Here is a 23,290-nt window from a genome sequence, read left to right as displayed (position 1 = left end):
AAACAGTTAGTCTAATTAGACTTGTGTCAGTAGAGGTGGGTTCAAGTAAGTGGCCCAATTCACACTGAAATTGTCAATTACAGTGTCAAGATTAAACTAGGTGTTTAATATCCTTGCAGCATCATTGGTCAGGTACAAAGCTAGTGAGATCAATATAAACTTACAAAGTAGGGAAATGGGAATTTGAGAATGATAAATTTTTTTGTGACAGATAAAATCAAAGCTGTGGAGTGGTCAGTATAGTGACTTCAATTATTCACTCAAATGTGACTCTGTTACAGAGCTGTATGTAAGGAATACAAATAACCTGAATGTAAAATGCCATGCAGACCTGGAAAAAAAAAATTACATTTACTAAAACTGGCTGAAAAATATGATTACGTGTTCCAGTGGGCACTTGAAAACTTGAGATTGTTTTGACTAGGAATAAATGTCTTTCAGAGGGAAATATATATATGTATTAATATATATATATTAACAGCTTATATGTGTATATATATAAACTGTTTCAGATCATGCAAATCTCAGAGATGCTCAATCTATAGGATTGCTACAAATTACTACAAGTGCAGGCAAAAATACTGTGTTAATTTTAAAGTGGGTAGTGGTGCTGTACTAATGCTAATTACATTGAATGAATGATATATGTATGATATACATATATGATACTATATGAATTACATAAAAATGATGGTTAGAAAAATTAGAATACAAGATACACAGAGACAACATAATAAAACTCTCATACTTAGTGAAACATATACAAAAATGTGGAAAACATTATGGTTTTTATGAAATTCTTCATTTTGGCATTATAAAAATGAGATATAAAAGACCAAATGAGATATTGACTTTTTTTTTTAATTACAAGTGTAGTGGTGAAAGAAACACATTTGACATTTATGAAACTGTATTCTAACATAACGGGTCTTTTCTTACTTATCTTCATCAATTTTATTATAGACTTAGTAGAAATACTGTTATTTATCTGGAGTTCTTGCTTGCATCCTTACTCAAACTGGTTTGATTCAACTGTGTGTTAGGTAACTTCAAGAGAAGTGTTCCTCCATTTTCCTCTCTAGGTGCACCCGGATAACTCACTGGTTTTCAGTCTGACCTCAGAATAGTTGCATAATTACCTGATGCCATCAGCTTTGCCATCTTGTCGAGCTGATAAAGAACTATCCTCAACTGAAGGGTCCTCCACACAGTCTGGATCATAGAAAGAAAGAAGAAAGGCATTTCTGAATTCTTCTCAGAGAGGGTAAGATGAATATATATATATTTTGGGGGGGGTGGGGAGGGGAAATAATTTGTTTGTTTTTTAATTTGAGCTTTTCTGGTGCCAAGTCTACCCATTAGTGTGGTTAGATGAAGATAAGAAAGAAAGCTCACTCTTAAAAAGTGGAAAGGAAATCTTCTTTTTAGCTAAGTGAAAATTTGACAAAAAAGAAGTAAGAATATATAAAATTAGTTCAACTGAGGGAAACTGTAAGAACTGGTAGATGGATGTAAAGAGCAACGAACAGATCAACTGTTCTTTTCCTGTACTACCTCACCATAGATGAACAACATGTGTATCTGCAAATAGAAACCTGTGATGTACTTCTTAGGTGAATAGCAACTCTTTCTCTCCATGTGTATTTATTTACACACATGTAACTTGCTGCCAGCTCTTTCTCCCAGAGTAGCTCTTAACTCACAAACAGAAAACTAGAAAATCATCTCCACGCTACGTAGAGTTTTGACATTTTCATGGCTCTGGTACCATAATTGGTGTTGGAAATAACAGAGCAGAAGTGAGAAGGTGTACTAATGATGCAGAGGGAAGCACAAAGGGATATGTGTTTGAGTAGCAGGAAGCAGGAACCCCGTTCTAGAATAGAACAACCTTGAAAAAAATTACCTAAACCCATATAATTCACCAAGCAGAAACAAGGAAATATCGGAGCACAGACTTACTGCATCTGACAGACCTTGCAATTATGAGAAAGGACAGCAAGCAAAACTCCCCTTAGTAAAAATTCACTGCGCCTATTACTGACATAACAAAAATAGGAAGTGGCTTTCTACATTTTTCCCTTAACTCAGACTACTCTTGTGCTGGCCTTTCTGATTTAGTTCAGCATACCGCAGACTGACCTACTTCAGAACAAGTGGGTCACGATGCAAGTTTAAATCAGGAAGCCTAAAACCCACTCTTCTCTGCAAGCGAGAATGTGTTTGAGTCAAAAAACACTTTCTTCATATTATTCTTCTTAGGATGGTACTTTGGCTCAGGAAAATAGAGATCTGTTTCTGCCAATCTGTGTTGGCAGAAAGAACCCAGATTTCTCAACAGGAAACTCTTTGTAATTGTATTAACTTTGCATCATGCTATCCAGCTCCCTGCAGCACTCCAGATCAGTGTATTTTGCAGCCTTTCAAAGGCATTTGAATATTGTCTGATATTCAGTGAGGTCTACAGTACATAGCTGCTTTCTGCCATTCCTGCAAACTGCTTACAAAAGCAAAAATGCATATGGGAGCAACTGATGTATGCTCTTTCCAACATCAGTACAGGATCTCCAAGATGGTGTGTGTATGGTCTTTGAAGATGACCTTTCCTGGTTTAGTGGCCGTGTGCACCTTTTGGACGCTACAAAATCTCAGGCAATAATTTTACTTTAGTAGTCTAAGAACTTGGACTCAGATCAGGTTGCCTACCTGGGTGCATCATCAGAGTTCTTGCTTGCTCTCAGGCAATTGTGTTGAAGTGCTTCTACTCACCATAGCTGTAATCTATGCTGCCTGGTCTCCGTGGGTAATCCTACCTCTGCTCAGCTGTAGTTCTGTTTTGTCAGAAAAACTTACTGTTAGTTACCAACTGTTTTGCACACAGGTCTGTCCTAGGGCACTCTGGGAAAAACCTCATCTCAGCATAGAATAGCTATTTAGTGCTCAGGAGGACAGCAATATTCTCTAGTTATTCTACTGGAGCAGAGTATACAGTGCCATCATGTCGGTGCCTTTATGTCACCAGGGAAGAGGGATGAGTGTCAAGGCCTGATTTGCCTGATGACAACTGCTCATGATTGCATCATGACTGCTTGTCACTCCAGGGTGAAGACAAGCTATGAGGCATTGCTTGGATGGAGATTCACAGGAAGAAGGCAAAGTGAGAATGTGCTGAGCCACCAGGTGCTGATGTCATGGGGCTCTGCGGTCGTTCCGCTTTCCTCGCCCGTGTGCAGACTGGGCTGTATTTGTCCTTCCTGAGTCTTATGAAAAATGGAAAAAGAAAAAAAAAAAGAAAACCTTATGGTAAATGATAAACAAAATCTTGAAAAAAATATTTCTGGAGAATGTCATAGTAATTGATGTAAATATCACTCTGAAGTACAGAACTGAAAAGATGCATATAATAGTAATAAATTAAAATAGCAAGTACTCCTCATTTTTGCTGTATGATAGTTGGACTAAAAATGTAAATGTAATGCTTCTAGTCGAGGGGAAGCAGAGGGGCAGGCTCTGATCTCTGTCTAGTGATCAGCAATAGAACTTGAAGGAATTGTGTGGAGCTGCGACAGGAGAGGATCAGGTTGAATACCAGGAAAATGTTCTTTACCGAGAGAGTGGTCAGGCACTGGAACACCCAGGGAAGTGGGCACAGCCTGCAGAGTTCAAGAAGCTTCTGGACAGTGCTCCCAGACCTATGGCTCTGATTTTTTGGGTAGTCCTTTGGGTAGTCCCGGTGGAGCCGGGAGTTGGACTCAATGTTCATTACAGGTTTCTTGTAACTTGTGATAGTCTATGATTTTAAATTCTAGTTGGTGTTAACTAATACTGAAGGTATCAAATGGGCTGCATGACTGTGTTTACAAAGAATGGAGAGGAAGGAGTTAATGTAGGAAGCATGTCCAGGTTCATTGTTAGCATCACTTATGTTAGAAGAAAAATATTTATATTCAGAAATTTTAATCAGGACAGATAAGTATCGTGGTACACAAATTCAAAAGGCTGTGAGTCCACCAAGTCATATTTGAACAGGACTGTTCTATGTCAGTTCTGTTGGAAGGTTGTTTAGATTAATTGCTTTCAATAAAAATATTTCCCATCTGACTTGAGATAACTGACCTTCCACGTACAAATAAGACAAAAGATCAAACCAAAACTCCAGTCGTGTCGCACAGTAAACCTGGAATTGCCATTGTGTTTAACTTCCGGGCTTCCGAAGACCAAAGGGCTGCCTTCAGAGTCAACCTGCAGGGAGCCCCACAGCTGCTTTGCAGAAGTCACGTATGCTTGAACACTGATCCGAACCCCCTCCAGGTGGCCCCATCGTTGCTGTGCTGTGAGACCCACGAAATGAAAACTTGTTTGCTGTTAAACTTGTTGCAGTTAACCTGCCCGGACCTGCGCAGGCTTTCTGTTGGGGTGTTCAGGGCGATCAGGACTAGTTGAGCGTGGAGACGGCAGAAAACGCTGCAGTACCGACTCTGAGGTGCCTGGCCAGGACACAGCGGTACCACCGGCACCGACCAGGTGACGGCAGCCGGCGGCGCATGCGCGCAGGCTCTGTTTGGCCGTTGCCGTGGTAACGAGCCCTAGGCGGCGGAGATGGGGCTGAAGCGGCTGCTGCTGCGCTACTTCCCGCCGGGTGCGGGGCTGGGGCTCGCGGGGCGCTGCCGCGGGGCGGGGGTTGGTGCTGTGAGCGCGGAGCGGGTGTGCGCGCGGGGAGCGGCGGTTTCCCGCCGAGTGCTCTGTGAGCGCCGGGCCGGAGCGGGTCGTGCACGTGCGGCGGTGACACCGCGGGGTGGGTGCTGCGGCTGCCCCGGCGCCTCGCAGCCTTGGCCGCACGAGAACGGTGCGAAAGTTCTTCCAAGTTATTCCTTTCTCCGGGAAGCGGAGGGGCGGCAGAGTTCTGCGAGCGGCTGTTTCACAGCGGGAAGTGGCGCGTTGTGCCTCCCGCTGGAGCTCGGGGCGCCCGCGGTGCTCTGCGGGCAGCCAGCAGCGCGAGCTGCTTTCCCACAGCGCGGGGAGAGTGAACTGCAGCGAGTGCCTTCAGTACGGCTTGCTTGAAAAGAGCGCTGGTGAAATAACGCAAAAAATACCCAACCAAACTCGGAAGGCTTCTTAATTTCTAGAATTGAAAATGGAGAGTAAATATTTTAAGTAGGGATGTTTGATATCTGTTATCTCTTCAGGATTGTTCAGCACTGCATGAGCGCCCGGCCTCCTGCTAGCCACGGGAACTGTGTGCATTATGGAATCCACACCATCTAATTAAGACATGTTTATAACTTTTTTACTTAATTTTTTTTCAATAAGGAATTATTCTGGAATATGTAGAAGGTGGTGAGCTGAAGACCAGATCTATAGATCTGCTTGATCTTAGTCCTGAGTAAGTATTTATTTCAGAAAGCAGAGCTGTTTGCTGTTTTATAGCATTCACATACAACTGTATTTGACAGTTTTAAACATAATTGAGGTCAGTGATGTCTTTTTTCACTAAAACACACACACAGATAAGAAAATGCACAGTCAAATCATTCTCCTAGCACTTGAAATAGAAAATTTTGTATTCCATCCTGCTTTGTGCTACTGTTCAAAGTTAGAGCCTCTTGTATTTCTCACAGAATGCTAGTTACCAAGATGCCTATACTAAGCCATCAGAGACAGTGATTTTTTCCGTGTCTTACTTTGTAATGCTGCAGTGAGCAACAGTTAGGTCTTGTAATGCTACTTCAGAGTGTTTTCAAATAGTTGGTCTGACTCAGATCCCCATACGCTGCTTTACATGACCTCTGCTGAAATCACTGGAACTAACTGGATGTCAGTTCAGAGCTCTCCTCTTGATTCGTTAATCCTCATAACAACCACAAGCAAGGTAGTGTAAGACAGATAATTTCCTCTCTTGTGTTTGTGTGGAGAAAGTAAGAATCGTGTGTGGAAATGAAACAGAAAATTTCCTTTTGTTAGGAGCCTAATTGCTGTTGGGTTCTTTGAAAGAACAAGAGAACATAATCCAGTGATCTAATCATCTGCACGTATTGAAAGAAGTTTCAGGATCGTGATGTATGTAAAGGTGAAGGATAGGCCACACTGAAGAATTAAAAATACAGAGTGTGTTAAAGTATGGATTGAAGTTTAACAGGATATCCTTAAGTAACATAAAAGACAGAGATAGCTTAATGAGGAAGGAAATGAGGTTTACAAGACAGGGAGCAGTCTTCAAAAACCTCTAGCTCTGGCTTGTGGGCAGTTGGAAGGCACCAACTGGAAACTCTTCTGTCTTCCCCGTGAAGAATAATATGTTTGTTGCACTGATAATATCGACTTAAGAAGTTACTGTGCTGACATTGCTTTAATACAGCTATATCTAACTCATGCACCAGCATTACTGACAATGCTGTGCAGTCAGTTACAGAATGTAGTATGTCACAGGATCAGAGGATTGTTTAGGTTGATCAGGACCTCCTGAGAACATAAAAAGTACAGGCAACTCGGGCAGGTTGAACATGACTCTGCAGTTTGATTTTGAACATCCCGATAGGTGGAGACTCCTCAACTTCTCTGGGAAACTTGTCCTGTTGTTTGACAACCATCGTGTCCAAAAAAGTTGTTGTCTTTTCTTTGTCTCTGGGGGAGAGGGAGTTGAATGGACACTGTATTTCCTGCTTTGTTGTTTTTGTTTTGTTTATGACCATCGTCCTCTCAGTTGACACTACTACAAGTAGTCTGGCTCTTCCATTCACTCACATCAAATATTTGTACACCTAAAAGTTATGGGACAACTCATGAACTTCCATGTCATATCTAGTGAAGTTTTTCATAGAACTCTTTTGCTGGCTTCCAACACCATGGAAAGTTTATCAGGTTTTATGCAGATTTCAAACTGTTTCTTCTGGTTTTTTTTTCCACGTGAGTCCTTCCTCTAGGAAACCAAAATGAAGAAGAAAAAAAGCTAAGAGCCTTAGTCACAGTTTTGGTCATAACAGTCTACCTATGCTCTACTCAGCAAGCTCTCATAGGAAGAATTTCAAAACAACAACAAAAAAAAATGGCAACTTTATTTAACGGTGGCAAAATCCATTGAGTTTGTTAGGCAGAAAGACATGATGTTATATAGTTGTCTTTCTTGGTACAAACACTCATAGGAAAGAGTTCTTGCAAGAGGGCAAAATTAGTAGTCAATGTAGCTTGCATATGCAAGCTATATATCCATGTTTAAAAATTACGTATTTTTGTCTGCGTGTCTACTTTGTCTTTTGTCTACTGTTCAGCACAGTACTCTGGATAAAATGAGTCATATTGTGAAAGACAAGGTGTCATGTATTAGCAAGAGTATAAACACTAATAAGACACTGACTAGTGGGGATGTTAGTGTCTCCTGTTCAGAGGCCTTAAATCATTGAAATCTGAAGTCAATTTTCTACTTATGTGCTGGCAGAAAGTCTGGGCTTCCTCAGTAGTTGTAAGTGTGTGTTTGTGTTTTGACAGCTGGGTATTGTCAATTGTTTAATCACGGATGGTCAGGAGTCAGCAGTTTGATGATATGAGAAGATGAACTACTTCTTGGGTGCTCCATGAGCACTAGTGAACTGTGGACCATGATTTGGAAGTTGTTATAATAAATAAAAGTTACAGGAACAGACATACACTTGTGAAGCCACAAAGAGAGATCATTTTAACACTCTCCACATCTTATTTATGTTGTTGCTACTTCATGGGTAGTTCACTGGGAATTTATGAAGCTCCACTTTACTTTAAATATGTATTCCCAAACTGTCAGTTCTGGATGCACAGATCCCATGTCTGACCCTCTGTGGAAACCCTTCAAGAAAGTAAAGTTCTTACCAAGCTAAAATTTTTAAAAGTTAAATCTTACTGGAATGCTTTACTAAAGATGGACAGAGGTAAAGAAACCAGGAAAGATTTATTCATATTTCTGTAAGCCATTACACCGTGAGATAAATGCATATTGTTTAATTCCTTGCTTTAGTTTCTCTGCAAGAAATACTATGCTTGTATTTATAATTACCAGAGGATGAAATAGGCTTTTCTTTTTCTTCTTAACTAGCACAGATATCATCACCTTAGTAGAAGAAATTCAAAAAGAAGAACCTCTCATCACAGCTTCTTGCAAGGAACATGTCATATGTTTAGTACAAAGATTGCAAGAGAAACTAGGGGAACAAGAGGACCACAAATTCTATCTTTTTAAGGTCAGAAACATCTTTAAAATGACATTGGAGATTTTGAGGGTTTCAGTTGAAATGTTGTGATTATGTTTTTACAGCTGGGCGTTGTACCTGACAGCAAAAATTTGGATTTTATGACTAATTTCTTGGGTGTTTTTGATCATCTCTCTACTGTTTAGAGAGACTGAACCTGGCCTGGTTGTGCCTGTCAGGAATTTCCCCAGAAGGCCAGAGGTATAATTGTTCCAATTCACTATTTACACAGGCTTATGTATGAGGGTGTGAGACAAATAATTACCTTCCTTTACAAGTGACTCTGTGAACAAGCAACACCCATAGTTATGTTTAAAGAATGCAAGTAGAATCCAAATAATTAGCTGCTGGGAAAGGCCCTGAATATGTTTTATAGAATTGTGTTCTTGTTCTTCATTCTGTGGAACTTATATTTGTTTTAGGTATTCAGATACATACAATCATACCAGTTGTCGTTACTTTCTGCCAGCCAAAAGATGAGCCAAAAAACTGGTTAAAATAGCAGATTAGAAGGTTAGGGTTCATAAAAGCCTTATTTAGTGAATCCTGTCCATAGGACTGGAATAATACATGAAATAATGATAATAAGAATTATTTGATCTTTTGTACTTGGAAAGCTGATGAAAAAGGTGATGTTAGTCATGTACTCAATATTGTTGATCTTAAAAATAATAATTTATTCAGCAGAACAGACTAGGAGATAATTTTAAGGGAATTACATGCCAAGCCTTCCAAACATCATCTCAGTGTTGGGCCCAAGGCCCATAATAACGCTGCTTAAGGAATTTTTGTCTTTTACATTACTCTTCATTCATATTTCTTTTCTTTGAGTAAGGGAATCATAGTCACTGTGTTCATGCTGTTTTGTGCTAAACTGATTTCCTTTTAAGCTGTAAATTTTTGAATACTGATGGTTTGATCTCAGCTTACAAATTGCAGTTTGTAAGTTTATTTTATAAATAGGGAAGCTTTTTAAGAGCAATGACTAGAGCGACCTTTTGGGTCACCAAATCCAGGATTTAGTCTGTCAGAAGACAGTAAACTTAACTGTATTTAACTGTGCAAAATAAAATAAAATTACTTCTAGAGATTGCATGTTGCAATCAGAAATAATTAAATGTTCTGCCTTTATTGTGTCAGCAGATGGCAATGTCTAGCTGTTAAAAATTGCTGGTCAATACTGCTTGTTACCCTAAACATAAGAGGGAGAAGGGAGAGCTTGAAATGTTGCCATATACATATAAAGTATTATAATTTCCATTCTTCTGACCAGAATCGCACATCTGAGTAAATAATACAAAAGATCTGTGCATTCAACCTTGAAAACAGAGCATTGTGTGTATAACAAGGCTTCTTAAATTTTAAGTCTTTCTTGTGCTTTAAGGTATGCCCTCAGCTGTGCTAATGACTTCATTTTCACAACCTTTTACCTTTTTTTTTGCTCATCACAGAGACTGACAAATACTCAATTGCACGTCCAAATTTCAGAATAAATAATGTGCTTGTTGTTTGTTGTGTGTAGAACTATGTTTGATTAATTTAGAAATACTCCAAGCAGGGAAATCCAATCAGTTCTGGCTTAATTCTTTCTCTCAAGTAGCTAGAAGTACATACTTCTCTGTGCATGTAAATGAAACACAAGTTTCAGACTTCTCCGAAATACTAATACAGGAGATCAGTATGAGCAAGATTTTTTTTTTCTTTCCCAAAACGTTGTTCAGTGTTTGCACTGTTTGGAAATAAATATTTTTTCCCATTGCACAAGAGCATAATCTTAAGAGGGCAGATAGGCACTGATGTAAACCCATCCTTTTGTTATTTCCAGTAATTGTGGCAATAGTGTTTTGTTGGGCACCCCACAGAGAAGCAAGCCATGGTAACAAGCTCTTAGATTTGAAACTGCTGGGTAGCAATGGCATGCCATACTGATTGGCATGCATCTTAGGGACTGCTGTAACTTGCAGAACTGAGGTATGTTTTTAATATCAACCTAGGATTTGATTATTACATCATTTGCACAAGTTGTTCTTGCAGGCTTGGAGTTCTGTGACTGAAGCTACTACAGCACTGGAAGCTGAAAGAATAGTGTTAATTCTGTGATCTGAAATTTAACGTTAGCCTACCTTTTCTGTATCTCTCTCTCTCCTTTGCCTGATCATTGTCATTTCCCTTCCATCAGTTTCTACTTTTCTGACTTGAACATCTCTGACCTTCCTTTGTTTTCCTCTCTGAGACAGGCAGCTAAGAAAGCTAGAGATTGTGGTAATGTGTCAGTGATTAAATAGCATTGCTCATAAATGTCTTCTTCATTCATGGTGTTGCAGAGAAGACCTAGTGGACCACTGCTGTACTTTTAACACTCCACTGTCAGCAGATGCTGTGATTTCCCATGTTATTATAATATCACTCTTCAGACTTAAGCTTGTAATAGGCTTAAGTTGTTCAAATGTAAACAAATGCTACATGTTAGTCAGTCAAACATTCCTTCGTTGTCATTTTCAAAGTATTGTGACACACTGACTTTTAGCTGAAACTATTTTTATATATGCTTGTAGACTTCAGTCTGCTACTGTAGGTACAGGGTAATGTATTTGAAGCACATATAGTTGTCTGATTAAAGGGTCTTTGAAACAATGTTAGAAAAACAGTAGACTCTGTAACCTAAACAAAAAAGGCAGAAATCCATTTTAAGTCCCTTCTTTGAATTTTGTTTGGATAAGTAACTTTGTTATGGTTCTCTATGCTTTTCTGTCATGATCTCATAAGATAGAGCTACAATCTGTTTTTGTTCTTTCTGTTTTTGGAAACAAAATCATATAATAGCCAAAAGCATCCTATGTATGACGTACATATTTCAAAATACTCAGTTCAGTCAGATCTGTTGTTTTACTATCTAAGGCTTAATTGTCATATTTTTTCATCAATGATGTCACCAGGCATTTGTTTTTGGCCTTTCAGACATGGCCTAGGGCTGTTTCACTGGTCTCAGAGAGAGCAGAGGAGAAGTAAACATTGGGAAAAGGCACTTCATTCAGGTGAAATAAGAATCTGAAATCAATACCATGTAATATCTGCAGCAATAATCTGCTGAGGCATGGATGGTTTTTGTTTTGCCTTTGTTTCAGTGAGGGGTTGATATATTACAGACATAACTGCTAATCTGAAAGGAGGAGGAGAAAATACTGACCTATTGAATATTTTGAGGAATTTGATTTTTTACTTGTTTTTAAAATATACTTTCTTATATATATAAATATTTTCCTCTCTTGTGCCCTTCCCCTTCTATTTCAGGTACTAAGGGCACATATATTGCCACTGACAAATGTAGCATTCAACAAATCTGGTTCCCGGTAAGTTCTTTTCAAATTTTAGATATGTAATACCTAATTGAAGTCTTGTACTTGTAAATTAAATTGTAAGTGAAATTCAGTGCTTGCATCTTTTTGCTGTTTATGAACAACTTCAGGTGTGATTGGGGATTAGATTTTCATCTTCTATAGAAGAACCAATGGGAGATGCCAAAATATAGTGGGTGAGATTCAGCTGATGTCTTTTTCTTCTTCCAAGATGACAGTTATCGATGATTACCATATTTCATAAAAAAGGACCTTGGTGGCAACAGAGCAAGTATCACCAAAAGCTCAGAAAGTCATTGGCATAAACTCTTTGGGGCTTTCACTGCTGTGGAATTCTGTCGTGACTGATTTCACTAAGAGCCTATGCCTAATTGTTTTTTGATTTGTGTCTTGAAAATCTGAAAACAGCAGCTTGTGTTTTAATTAAGTATACTAAAGATTTGAAACAAGGGTTTTTTTATCGCTAATATTACAAAGGAAAAAGAAGAACCACCTCTGTGGTCATTAGTCAGTACTTTAGAAATAATGAAAAGATTCGGAGTCTGAGATAAAGATTACTGAAGTCTGTGGAAGTCACTTATTTGAGTACAGGAACAGTATGGTATTCACAGTAAATAAATTTCTCTTTGTTTTAGCTTTATCACAGGAAGCTATGACAGAACCTGCAAAGTATGGGATACTGCATCAGGAGAAGAGTTGCATACACTAGAGGGACACAAAAACGTCGTTTATGCAATAGCTTTTAATAATCCCTATGGGTAAATACATTTTCTCTAAGATAAATCATAATCGATAATTTAAAATAAGATGGACTGTCTCAGTTCAGATTCTAAGTTGGAAAAGTTCAACTGCAGCTGATCACCATAGGATGACACTGTATGTTATTTGTATATACATTTATACATTTAGGAACATTTTCTGCTTCAAGTATATTTAGAAATTCAAAGCTTTTGTTACTTCAGTTAAGGAAAAATAATATCATAACAAAAGTGGATTTTTCCATTTCTTGTATTGTATGCATATTAAGCATTCACTGTGATTTAAGACATAATACAAATGTGTCAGAGATGAGTAGTTTCTATAAGATCCACAGGGTGCCACTGTATGGATATCAAATATGCATATGTGCATCTTCTGTTTTATGCAGTTACTGTTTGCCTTAGGTCAAAATTGTCACCTGTTAGATGAAGGGAATTTCTTTGCATACTGAAGTTTTCTTGTAATTTTCTGCATTAGGGAGCTTTTGTATAAGTAAATCATTTTGCCTCTTTTCAAAATGAGATAGAAATTATTTCCTGTTTGTTTTATATAGTTCACATGAACTGATGTATGACAAAAATCTGTGCAAAGATCAGTGGCTAGACTATAACATAGAAGTGTAGAAGTGATGCATCCTGAGGGGGATCCTTGAGCTACATTTAAATTAAAATTTAAATTAAAAAACAACTTTCTGCTACTAATCTTTAGGCTCCAATACCATCTCTTTTGCTACATTTTTTTGGCACCTCACTTCAGTTCTGTTTTAGCTGCAATTACTCACAACTCTTGCACTAACTTAAGTGGGAGCAGAGCTCACCCTCTTTTCTACTTATAAAAAGCAGATTCTAACAGTGTACAAACAAACCAACCCTACTAGTTGAAATAAGGCAGCTTTTAAATACTTCTGGAGGTACAGCAGAAAACTTCATGACTAATGTTACTCATAGTTTATCTGTTATTTTTTCTCCTTAAATCAACTTCTGTTTGTGAAATCCTGCTCTAGGATCTTGTAGTACAGCAGAATGCATGTGAGAGCATAAAGCTTTTCATGCAATTTCCTGCAAGGAACTCCAGATTCATTCACCTCTGTCTCATGTTGAGCTGCACAGAGGGAATGGCTGCTGGCTGGAGAGGTGGCGGTTGCCCTTCATTATGTTCACACAAGCAAAGGCAGAGAAGGTCCCAGCTGCCATTCTCTGCTTTGCAAATCTACACAGGAACCGTTGCTATTTAATGAATATCAACTATTGCTAAACTAAAAGCAACAGTTTGAAGAAATACACTTTCATGCTTTGAAGACTAGATATTGTTGCTGTGAGTTCTACTGTGAGTCTTTGAAGTTAGATTTTTTTCTTCTAAATAAAAACAGTGCTTTTCCATTTAGTGACAAGATTGCCACTGGATCTTTTGATAAAACCTGCAAATTGTGGAGTACTGAAACAGGAAAATGTTATCATACTTTCAGAGGACATACTGCAGAAATAGTGAGTGTGAAAGGATATTTCTTATTCCTTTATGACACCATACATGTCTTTGGGTTCCATGTCTCTGTGAGTCCAGTGGATTTAAGCAGGAGCTTTGGAGTAAGGGCTTTTTGCATTCCAAATGAACAGTCAGAAGAGCCTTGTAATTTTTCTGTAAGTCATGAACTATTAAATTAGTTCAGACTGTTCTCTTGTTTAGAAATATTGTGACTTTCTTTTGAGAAAATGTATATAAATTATCTGCTTTCCCTTTTCCCACTTTTTTCTCTTCAATGTTTCTTGCTATAGGTATGTTTATCGTTTAATCTTCAAAGCACGTTGGTGGCAACTGGAAGCATGGATACCACTGCCAAATTATGGGATATAGAGAAAGGAGAAGTAGTATTTACTTTAAGAGTATGTTTTCATTCTTTATGTTTTTAAAGTTGTTCTTGCTTTTAAGAAAATTTTCTATCTCACAAAATATTGCTACTGTTTCAAAATGTTCTGAGAATTTCTGTTACCAGTTAGTCCCATAGTGACCACAGTTAGAAAACATCAGGAAAACTTGAAGAGAATGATAAGAACATGGTGTTTTTTAAGGAGTCCTATTTATCAAAAGACAGGTCTTCTCATTTCAGTGACATTACTTTTATAGGATGGAATGCCTTCCACTGCTAATTAAAATGTTGCTATACAGCAATTTATCACCTCCTCTGAAGTAACATAAAATAACTCTAAGAAAAATCAGTGTCAGAGGTTGCATCTGCAGAGATTATCTTCCTGTAAACATCAGCATGAGAAAGCCATCCAATTACCCGTAGGTTGTGATTTGTCTTTGCTCTACAAGCAGAATACTATTCAGTTACCAGTAGATTATGATTTCTTTTTGCTCTACATGATTTGCTAGGATTTTACTTGTTATGATTGGCTGGCATTGTTTCCAGTTTTTCTTGATTAAGTCCTAAGTAGTACATAGAGTATCAGCTTCTTCCTTGGTGTAGGTGGCCTATAGAGCGGGGAAGGCATTTTCTTCCCTTTGGCTTTCTCTCAGAGCCCTTAGGAGAGAAAAGAGCAGTGGAATGTGTGAATGTACAAGTATGTACACATTTTACATGAATGCAAAAATATGCTTATGCTCATTTTTCCAAGCCTCTCCACTGAGACCAGAGACAGGCCATACCGTAATTTACTGTAAATGAATCATCTGATTTCAGTATGCATTGGTGAACAAATGTGATTCTCCTCAAATGAAATATGGAAAATATCAGTCACTTCTCTGGTTATTCACCTATCACCAGCAATTGCTCACTGCTTAAGCAGTGTGCCTGATTTTTTTCAGGTGTTGGGATATTGACTCACTGTCCAATAGAGCTTTCTGTTAAAATTGTGATATACTGGGCAAGACAGTAAATAATATTCTGAAGTGGTGAAGAACTGTGCTGCTGAAAAGTTAAGAAGTTAATAGAAAAGTGGTATTTGCATTCTCAAACTCCTTTTTTAAAATTCTCTTAGGGTCACTCAGCAGAAATTGTTGCATTGTCTTTTAACACCACTGGAGACAGGATTATCACCGGCTCCTTTGACTGCACAGTAGGAGTGTGGGATGTTGTCACTGGCAGGTACTAAAGTACTAATAAATATCATTTTACACTGCATATTTAATGAAAAATGAGAGAGAAAATGTTGAACAAATGAAACAAATTACAGACGGTGTATTTTTGCCTTTTTTAGAGTATGTATTACTTCATCTTTTCATTTTTTTATTCAGTTCCCTTTGTTCTTCTAGAAAGAAGTGCTCTCACCAACTGTTTTTGTATGCAACAGGTTTAGATGCGTGAGCACTGGGGAGGCAGACACAATGGGTAGACCACAGTGGATGCTCCAAACAGGAAAATATTTCATCAGCATGGAAACTTGTGGTTTTGTCGGTGTCTAGAATTTCTAGATGGAACTGACTATTTAAGTTAAAATAATAATAATTTAAAAAAAAACTATCATATTTCATGGAAAATTTGTGTAGTCACATTGACTTTAAGTAACAGATGGTCCACTTTCCTCCTCACACTCCTGTATCTCAGTATATATTTAGGAGGAGAAAATTTGATCCCACTCACTGTAGAGAACAAAATGTCTAGATTATAATGCCAACAAATAATAATTAAATAACTAAATATGAGCTTGTTGTATTACCCTGATAAATCCTCGTGTTTTTTCATCTGGAAACTCATTGTAAGCAGAATAACGAAATAATTGTTCTGATTATTGACAAAGTAATTTATGAAGATAAATATTCTATTATTTTTTTAGAGGTATAACTTCTTTGTTTTTTTCTTTTCTTCGTGAAAACAAGTGAAATATCTCTGAAATTAGTAAATAAAAGTGTGTGTATAGTGATGTCTTGGAGAAAAACCCAATGTGTTTCCATTTAAATGGAACGTTTTACATGGCATTTCACCAGTATGTTTTCTGGGCTCTTCCTAATTGTAAATCCGATAGATAATGGTTCTGTGCTATTTATTCTGCTTATTCAGTGGAGATTTACACTTAGGCCGTGGATTGTCTTTTCAAGATTTGGAAATCAAAGTTTTTTCAAACCTTTTCAAGATTAAATATTTTGGGTATTAGCTATTACAGTAACAGCAATCCTGCTGGCCAAATAATATGTTCACAGAATTCTGAATTTCGCTGCTCTCTTTTTGTTTATTTGGTATTACTGTAGAAAGATCTGTAGAATACAAGCTTCACATTTTCAAAAAGAGAAGAGTCTATAAAACAACATGAATATAATTGAGCTTTTGTTGTCAAACAAGAAGAGGATTCAGTTGCTCTAGAGATTTGCTTTATGAACTGTTCATTTAGCATATATATTAATTTAGTTACCCTTACACATCGCATGTGAAGATTTCAGATACTTAAACTCATTTGGTTGTTTTTCTAGTCATTAGTTTATCCTTTAGTTGAAGCTATTTTCTATTAACGATACAATATTATTAACATTATGATAAAATCTAATCTTTTAATATACACACCAATTAATCATTTTCACTGTTCAATGCTTTATAGGGTTCATTAATTCATAGTAAGCAGTAGTGGCTAATTATACCACTCTATTCAGCTAAAGCTGTTTAAACAATTTCATGTAACTAGTATTGTCAGTCCTTGAGCAGCAAAAAGTTTAGGATTAATGAAGATTAGACATCATATTTCAGTTTGGCTGTCATTTGCCTGTTACTTGGGTACAAGCTCATGTTAAGTACCTGATTAAGTTCCATTGGACCTTCATTGGATTTTATAAAAGATTTAGATTGAGTAGTTAGTGATATGGAGTTTTGAAAAGACACTGTTTATAGTTAATTCAAGCAGAATATTGGGAGAGTAATGTGGAAAAACTTGGTATATGTGCTTTGTATCTAGATGAACAGAATAAATCCATCTCTGGCACTGAAAAGTCATTTCACTGGCAATACAGTCATTAAAGTAGTTTTGGAACAGAAGAAAGGGAGGACTCTTTCATTTGATTATTTACTGCTTCTTTGTCTCAAGGAGAAAAAATGGAACTAATGCAGTACTGGGGTGCTAAATGAGCTGCACCACTCCATTTGATTGCTTTAATGGCTACCATGGGGAAGATTTGACACCTTACCTATGACATTTTGTAAGCTTGGTTATAACTTATATTGATATATCAAAATATACACAAAATATATGAATTCTCTTTTTTGCAGGATGTTGCATATTTTAATAGGCCATCGAGGAGAAATTAGCAGTGCACAGTTCAACTGGGACTGTTCTCTTATTGTCACTGGATCAATGGACAAAACATGCATGGTAAGAAAGTTGAGGATGCACTGAACACCCGAGTACATAAGCTTTTTTATTATGCATTATAATGCATTGAATAATTTGTCTGTTTATGTATAGAATTTGGTGAGTCCCTGTTTTTGTTCAGAAAACCACGTTAGACTATTTAAAACACTTTACTGTAAGTTAATAACAGTGAAGTTAATAATTTCACCCAGTGAAGCTAAACTAAAGGGTGATCTTTGGCCATTACAACTTATTTATATTTTTAGTGCAAAAAAGGACTATTTTGCAGTTCATGTCCTTGAGTCTTACTCTTTTTATTTTTTTTTCCCATGATACTTGTGTCACAAACAACACATGTGACTTTTTGCAGGTCACTAGGAGCTAGTTCTTCATTTGGATTGTTTCTAATGAATGCCTGTGATTGTTAGTGTTAAACTGCAGAAGGATTATGTTTCAGTGGTGAGAGATTGTCCATTTCTCATCTGAATACAATTGAAATAATATTGACAAGGAGGTGCCCAGCAGTTTGACAAAAGTACTGTGCCAACATTTAAAAATGAGCACCCAAATCTATGGCATCTTTGTTTTACTTGCTGTAAAATAGACAAAGCTGTAACTTTTCCAAAATCTAGCTCTTTAAAATCAGAAGAGACTCCAAGTATGTAGGAATCAAATGTCTGACTTTCTTCTGAGCCCACTATACCATGTGTAATAGCTGGACACTGTGAAAGACATTCCTCAGGATAAATTATTGGAGTATCATACAAAAAGATGTTTTTAAGTGTGGTGCAGTCACCTTCCCAACCACAAGAATTCAAAATGCCCATATTTTGGAAAATAAAAATAAAAAAAAAAAAAACAAAAGCCACCTGCTCTTCACTTTCTTTAGGTAGCACAAGCATATTGTAGTGCTTTAGACAGACAATTATTCTTTTCCTCAATTTGGGCTCTTGTATCTCTTTGCTGTATTTTTTGAATTCTTTTCTGTTTAGTTTTTTATGGAAGCTTTCTCATTGTCTTATTGATACATAAAACTCTGTATTTTCTAAATGGAAGAACATTATTTTAAACTAATACATACAATTCCTTAAAGAATTTGTAACTGAATGCAAAACCTATGAGTTTCTTCATGAGTTTTTCATTTCAGTGAAGTCTGATTGAATAATTATGTATTTTTAAGGTTCATTGAAATCAATACACTGAAATACAAAATATGCAGTGCTTCATTAAGCTGATAAAACCACGACTCTTTATTGATTTATATCCAGGTTTCATGTTAATACATTCATTCAGGCCTCAGAAAGTACTTATACATGTCACTTAATTGATCAACTAGCTATCTATTAAGTATTATTAAGTACCATCTATTAAGTATTAGTCAAAATAAGCAAAAAAAAATAGCCTTTATTTGCCTATGCAGCTGTGGAACGCTATGACTGGTGCACATATAGCAACTTTAACAGGTCACAGTGATGAAATAATGGATGTCTGCTTTGATTATGCTGGCCAGCGTATTGCAACCGCCTCTGCTGATGGTAAGTGAAGCGACTGGAACTACTATGAAAATATCTTTGTCCTTTCCTTTGTTTTGCTTGATCAAAGCAGAGTATTGAGTTGGGACTATAGGTCAGATTCTGTTTGTTGCATTATGGAAAGTTTTGCTTAAACTTTGGAATTTCTCCCCAATGAAAATTTTCACTGTTTAGCACGCCTACTTTTTTTTTTTTTTTTAGGAATCACAATAAATAATTTTCTGTATTCATCTGCACATAATGATAATACCATGTTCTCTTCACACATTATTTTGATTTTGCACTTTCAGGAACAGGTTACCAGATGATGGGGAGCACTATTAGGATCTCATCTGCTGTAGTTACAAAATTAATGCTTAAGACAATATAAAAAGTTTTCTGAAATGCAATCAGTAGCTTATTAAATATAATTAATAGCTTACTAAATAGAATGTATATCGGAAATAATCTTTGAAAGAAAGCGTGTTAAGATTGTCATGCATTTCCTTTGAAATCAAACCAGAGGTCTTACTACTGTGTTGAAGGAGGGAAGATTTCGGTTGGATGTTAGGGGGAAGTTCTTTACTAGGAGAGTGGTTAGGCCCTGGAACGGGCTGCCCAGGGAGGTTGTGGATGCCCCGTCCTTGGACGTGTTCAAGGCCAGGTTGGACGGGGTCCTGGGCAACCTGATCTGAATGTGTATGTTTGGTGGCCCTGCCAGGCAGGGGGGTTGGAACTACGTGATCCTTGAGGTCCCTTCCAACCCGGGTGATTCTGTGATTCTGTGATTCTGTGTTTTTATTTAAATACATACTTAACAATAACAAGTAGCTCCTAATCTACTGCAACAGGATCAGGAAGAGTCTACAATGCAGAAACAAAAAAGTGCATTGCAACACTAGAAGGGCATGGAGGTGAGATTTCAAAGGTAAGTTGTATGTGATCTTACCTTTTCTAATATAATTATGTGTAACATCCAAGCCACCACTAATTCCATGACACAGAAATACTGTTAAAGAACGAGCACAAGCATTTGAGTATCTTGGTGAAGAAGGCTACTGCCTTCTGAGATTTTTAGCATCACCCTTATCGCTCACTTCCACCAGACCTCCTGCTCTTTACTCTGCACACCTGATTTATGGAATGGAAACAAAAGAGCATATTTCTGTGGGATAATACATGGTGCCTAAGACACTTGGAAGCTCAGAGCCCATTTCAAGATCCACTTGGTCTTGAGTTCACTCATGAACTTCACTGAAAGACTTCAGTGAAGTGAGACTAGATCTCAGCTGTAGATGCTGAAGGTCAGCTCCAAATGAATTTAGCTGCTTCCAGAAGTTTGAATATTATTTTAAAAAATGTTATTTAATGCTTGTGAGTTTTCCCTATTCTTTCAAATGGATAGCTGTCATGTAATGTAAATGTCATGTAAATATGCTGTGTATGTACTGTGAGAGTGTGAGTGCTAGGGAGGGTATCCATCAGGATCCTCAGGGCAGGTATGATTTCTTTGCTGCAAGTGAGAATCCACTTATCTGGGAGCATGCTGAAAAGTTAATCTGTTTGTGCAGATGTTCTGTGTAGCTGTGATCACTTGGGATGGTTATTCAGGGGAACAGGCATTTTGCCCTTAATAATTAAGCAATAATGCATTATATAATAAACCTGATATTGTCTGGTTAGTTCTTAAAAAAATATGTATAAATCTGATTATCAGGAAATGCATGCAATTTAGGGAATGAACCTTTAACAAAATATGAAGACATACTGAAGAATAAGTTGCCTTCAGTGGGAGTTTGGATATTACAGATACATATATTGTTTAAAAAAGATGTCCACAAAATATGCATATATTTTACATTGAAATAGTGATAATGTTTAAATGAAGTTGTTACAACAACAGCAATTCTGATCTTGGGGGATAATGATCTGAAATCTTGATCCTTTTGTGTGGTCATTCTATATGGACCTTTGTACAAAATTTCCAGCCACATAATTCTGCCAGTGGCGATGCTAATTTTAGCAGAAAAACTGACTACATTATTTACTGTCTTCTGCTTTCATTTTCTAATCTCTAGATACACTTCCTTTTCCAGGCATGTTAACATGGTAAGTAATATAATTATTTTCTGTATTTTTTTAAAGATATGTTTCAACCCTAAGGGCAATCGTATTCTAACAGCCAGCTGTGATAAGACAGCTCGACTCTGGGATGCTGCTACTGGACACTGCCTTCAGATATTAGAGGGCCACACTGATGAGATATTCTCCTGTGCTTTCAATTACAAAGGCAATACAATCATTACAGGTAACTAATGTATCTCAAATTATCTTTTTTCTTTCCTTTGTTTTGAAACACGTTTTCAATTTTATTGTGCTAAAAAAATAGAGTCTGCAAAGTGTTGTGGGGCCACTCCCAAATGTAGGTTGCCAACAATTGCTTAAATATAGTCAAGAAAAGCTATAACTTACTTTGGAACTGAAGCTTAAATGAATATGGCTGTGAAAAAAATTGTACCAAAGCACCTGTTGGCAAGTAGTAGCCACAGAGCAGTGTCTAAGTCATGCTCTTGTACTGCGCTACTATGAGGGAGTTCTGGATGAGGAAGATGCAACGCTTTTTTTAATCAGAGCGTACCTTCTGGTTACAGAACAACGCAGCCTGTTCAGGTTTCAGTTACTTCAGACAAAAATTCCCTGTGTGGGAAAATGTGAGCAGGTTTTGTGACCACTTGGACCTTTGCACTGAACCCCCTAAATATCCACGTGCAAGATGATCTCAGTGAAAAACACTGCTGCAGGGCCTGCTGTCTTCTGCTAGTCATGGACAGAAAAATATTGTCCTTCTGGTTTCTCTGTTTTCCAGGTAGCTGGTCAATTGAGTTGTTAACAAAGTTGAGTGTGTTGTGCAATACAGCTAAATAATTCCCTCAAAATGTGTTTATTACTAGGGAGCAAGGATAACACCTGTAGAGTATGGCACTGACTGACGACAAGGAAAGATGCAGTGTGGTATGTGCCTACATCCTGAGTTCCGTAGTCAATAAACTCAGTTTCAGATATGCTTTACTTTTAGTCATTTGTTGTGTTTCTGCTCTGCTCAAGTAGCCAAGTTACTTCAATTTTTGTAGGTTTGAATTGCTGATTCCTGGTAGCTAAAGATTCACAGAATAGTTAAATTTCAAAGAGCCCTCTAGAGATTGGCTAGTCCAGTAATCCTGCCAGCATGCTGCCCAGGAACACAACAGTGACTTTTGGATATCTCCAAGAATGGAGATTCAACAATTTATCTGGGCAACGTGCTCTACTGTTTATCAACCTCACAGTAAAAAAAAAATATCTTTTTTTCATTCCTGTTTAAATGGAATGCTTTCTTTGTTCCTGTTTCCTGCCTGTTGCCTTTTCACACAATGCCACTGGCTCCATTGTCAGTTATCTGAGAGAAGCTAATGTATCAATGAATCCAGTAGGATGCTCCTGTTTCTTTGTTTCTTCTGTGTCATTGTTTCCTTGTAACCTTTTAAATAAACAAAAAACCAAACAGCACTCGTGACGTGTTGTTAGATACCCGTTTTGAGTACTTCTTAAAAAAAATTGTATTAAAATATTGAGTTAAAATGCTAGTTTTTTTTTTTTTTTTTTTTTTTTTTTTACTTGTAAATATAATGTCCTGCTTGATATTTCCAGGAACAAACATTAGCTACCATTTGTGAGCTGCATTACTATTAAACTACTGCTTGCCTGCTATTTACACCGCTTGCCCACATCTTTTCATTTGTCTTTGCTCATCCTCCACTCTTCCATTCTTCTGTGCAGTAAAACAAAAGAGTTTAAGTGGAGACTCTGAAAAACTGCGCATCAAAGATTTGGAGCTAAGGATCACGACATGAGCTGTGAAGTGGATTCTGAGCATAAACTTTCTTTGGAAGTACATTTTTGCTTAATCTTTAAGTTTGTGTTCTTTTCTGCGTTCTATTCTAATTTTTCTCTTATGCTATGCTAGATTCTCAATGAATCAAACATCTGTGGTAGTGTTTGACTTCCAGGTCTTGCCATATTTTTTTACCACAAAATTGTGACTGGTCTGTGGTTCTACAAACTGAGCATTGAACTTGGATGCTCCCTGGTCTTTATTTCTGTTTCTCTCCAGATTTGCTGAATGAATAGGAGTGCTT

At 37.3% G+C, this 23,290-nt stretch overlaps 1 protein-coding gene across 2 annotated transcripts; it reads left to right on the top strand.

The window, feature by feature from the left end:
• The first annotated feature begins 4,564 nt into the window (after nt 1-4,564).
• Nucleotides 4,565-22,647, top strand: DAW1 (dynein assembly factor with WD repeats 1). 2 transcript variants are annotated; one of them, XM_048954801.1, is made up of 13 exons: nt 4,565-4,639; nt 5,311-5,383; nt 8,063-8,207; nt 11,508-11,566; nt 12,208-12,330; nt 13,716-13,815; nt 14,104-14,211; nt 15,310-15,416; nt 17,523-17,625; nt 19,025-19,139; nt 19,967-20,043; nt 21,261-21,423; nt 22,067-22,647. In XM_048954801.1, the coding sequence occupies exons 1-13, from the start codon at nt 4,600-4,602 to the stop codon at nt 22,099-22,101; spliced, it is 1,248 nt and encodes a 415-aa protein (XP_048810758.1). In that variant the 5' UTR covers nt 4,565-4,599; the 3' UTR covers nt 22,102-22,647. The 2 variants fall into 2 exon arrangements, with proteins under 2 accessions (XP_048810758.1, XP_048810757.1); XM_048954800.1 differs by lacking the exon at nt 22,067-22,647 and adding an exon at nt 21,767-22,041.
• The last annotated feature ends 643 nt before the right edge of the window (nt 22,648-23,290 follow it).

The sequence above is a fragment of the Lagopus muta genome, chromosome 9 (assembly GCF_023343835.1).
Source record: "Lagopus muta isolate bLagMut1 chromosome 9, bLagMut1 primary, whole genome shotgun sequence".
Taxonomy (NCBI): Eukaryota; Metazoa; Chordata; class Aves; order Galliformes; family Phasianidae; genus Lagopus; species Lagopus muta.
The sequence above is the reverse complement of the archived record's forward strand: the minus strand, read 5'-3'. Positions and strand labels throughout refer to the sequence as shown.

Bases quoted from the DNA above. Each gene is read 5' to 3' on its own strand.
- DAW1 (XM_048954800.1), top strand. From the start codon at position 4,600: ATGGGGCTGAAGCGGCTGCTGCTGCGCTACTTCCCGCCGG. The intron at 11,567-12,207 runs GTAAGTTCTTTT...TCTTTGTTTTAG, and splicing joins TTCAACAAATCTGGTTCCCG to CTTTATCACAGGAAGCTATG. The intron at 14,212-15,309 runs GTATGTTTTCAT...AAATTCTCTTAG, and splicing joins AAGTAGTATTTACTTTAAGA to GGTCACTCAGCAGAAATTGT.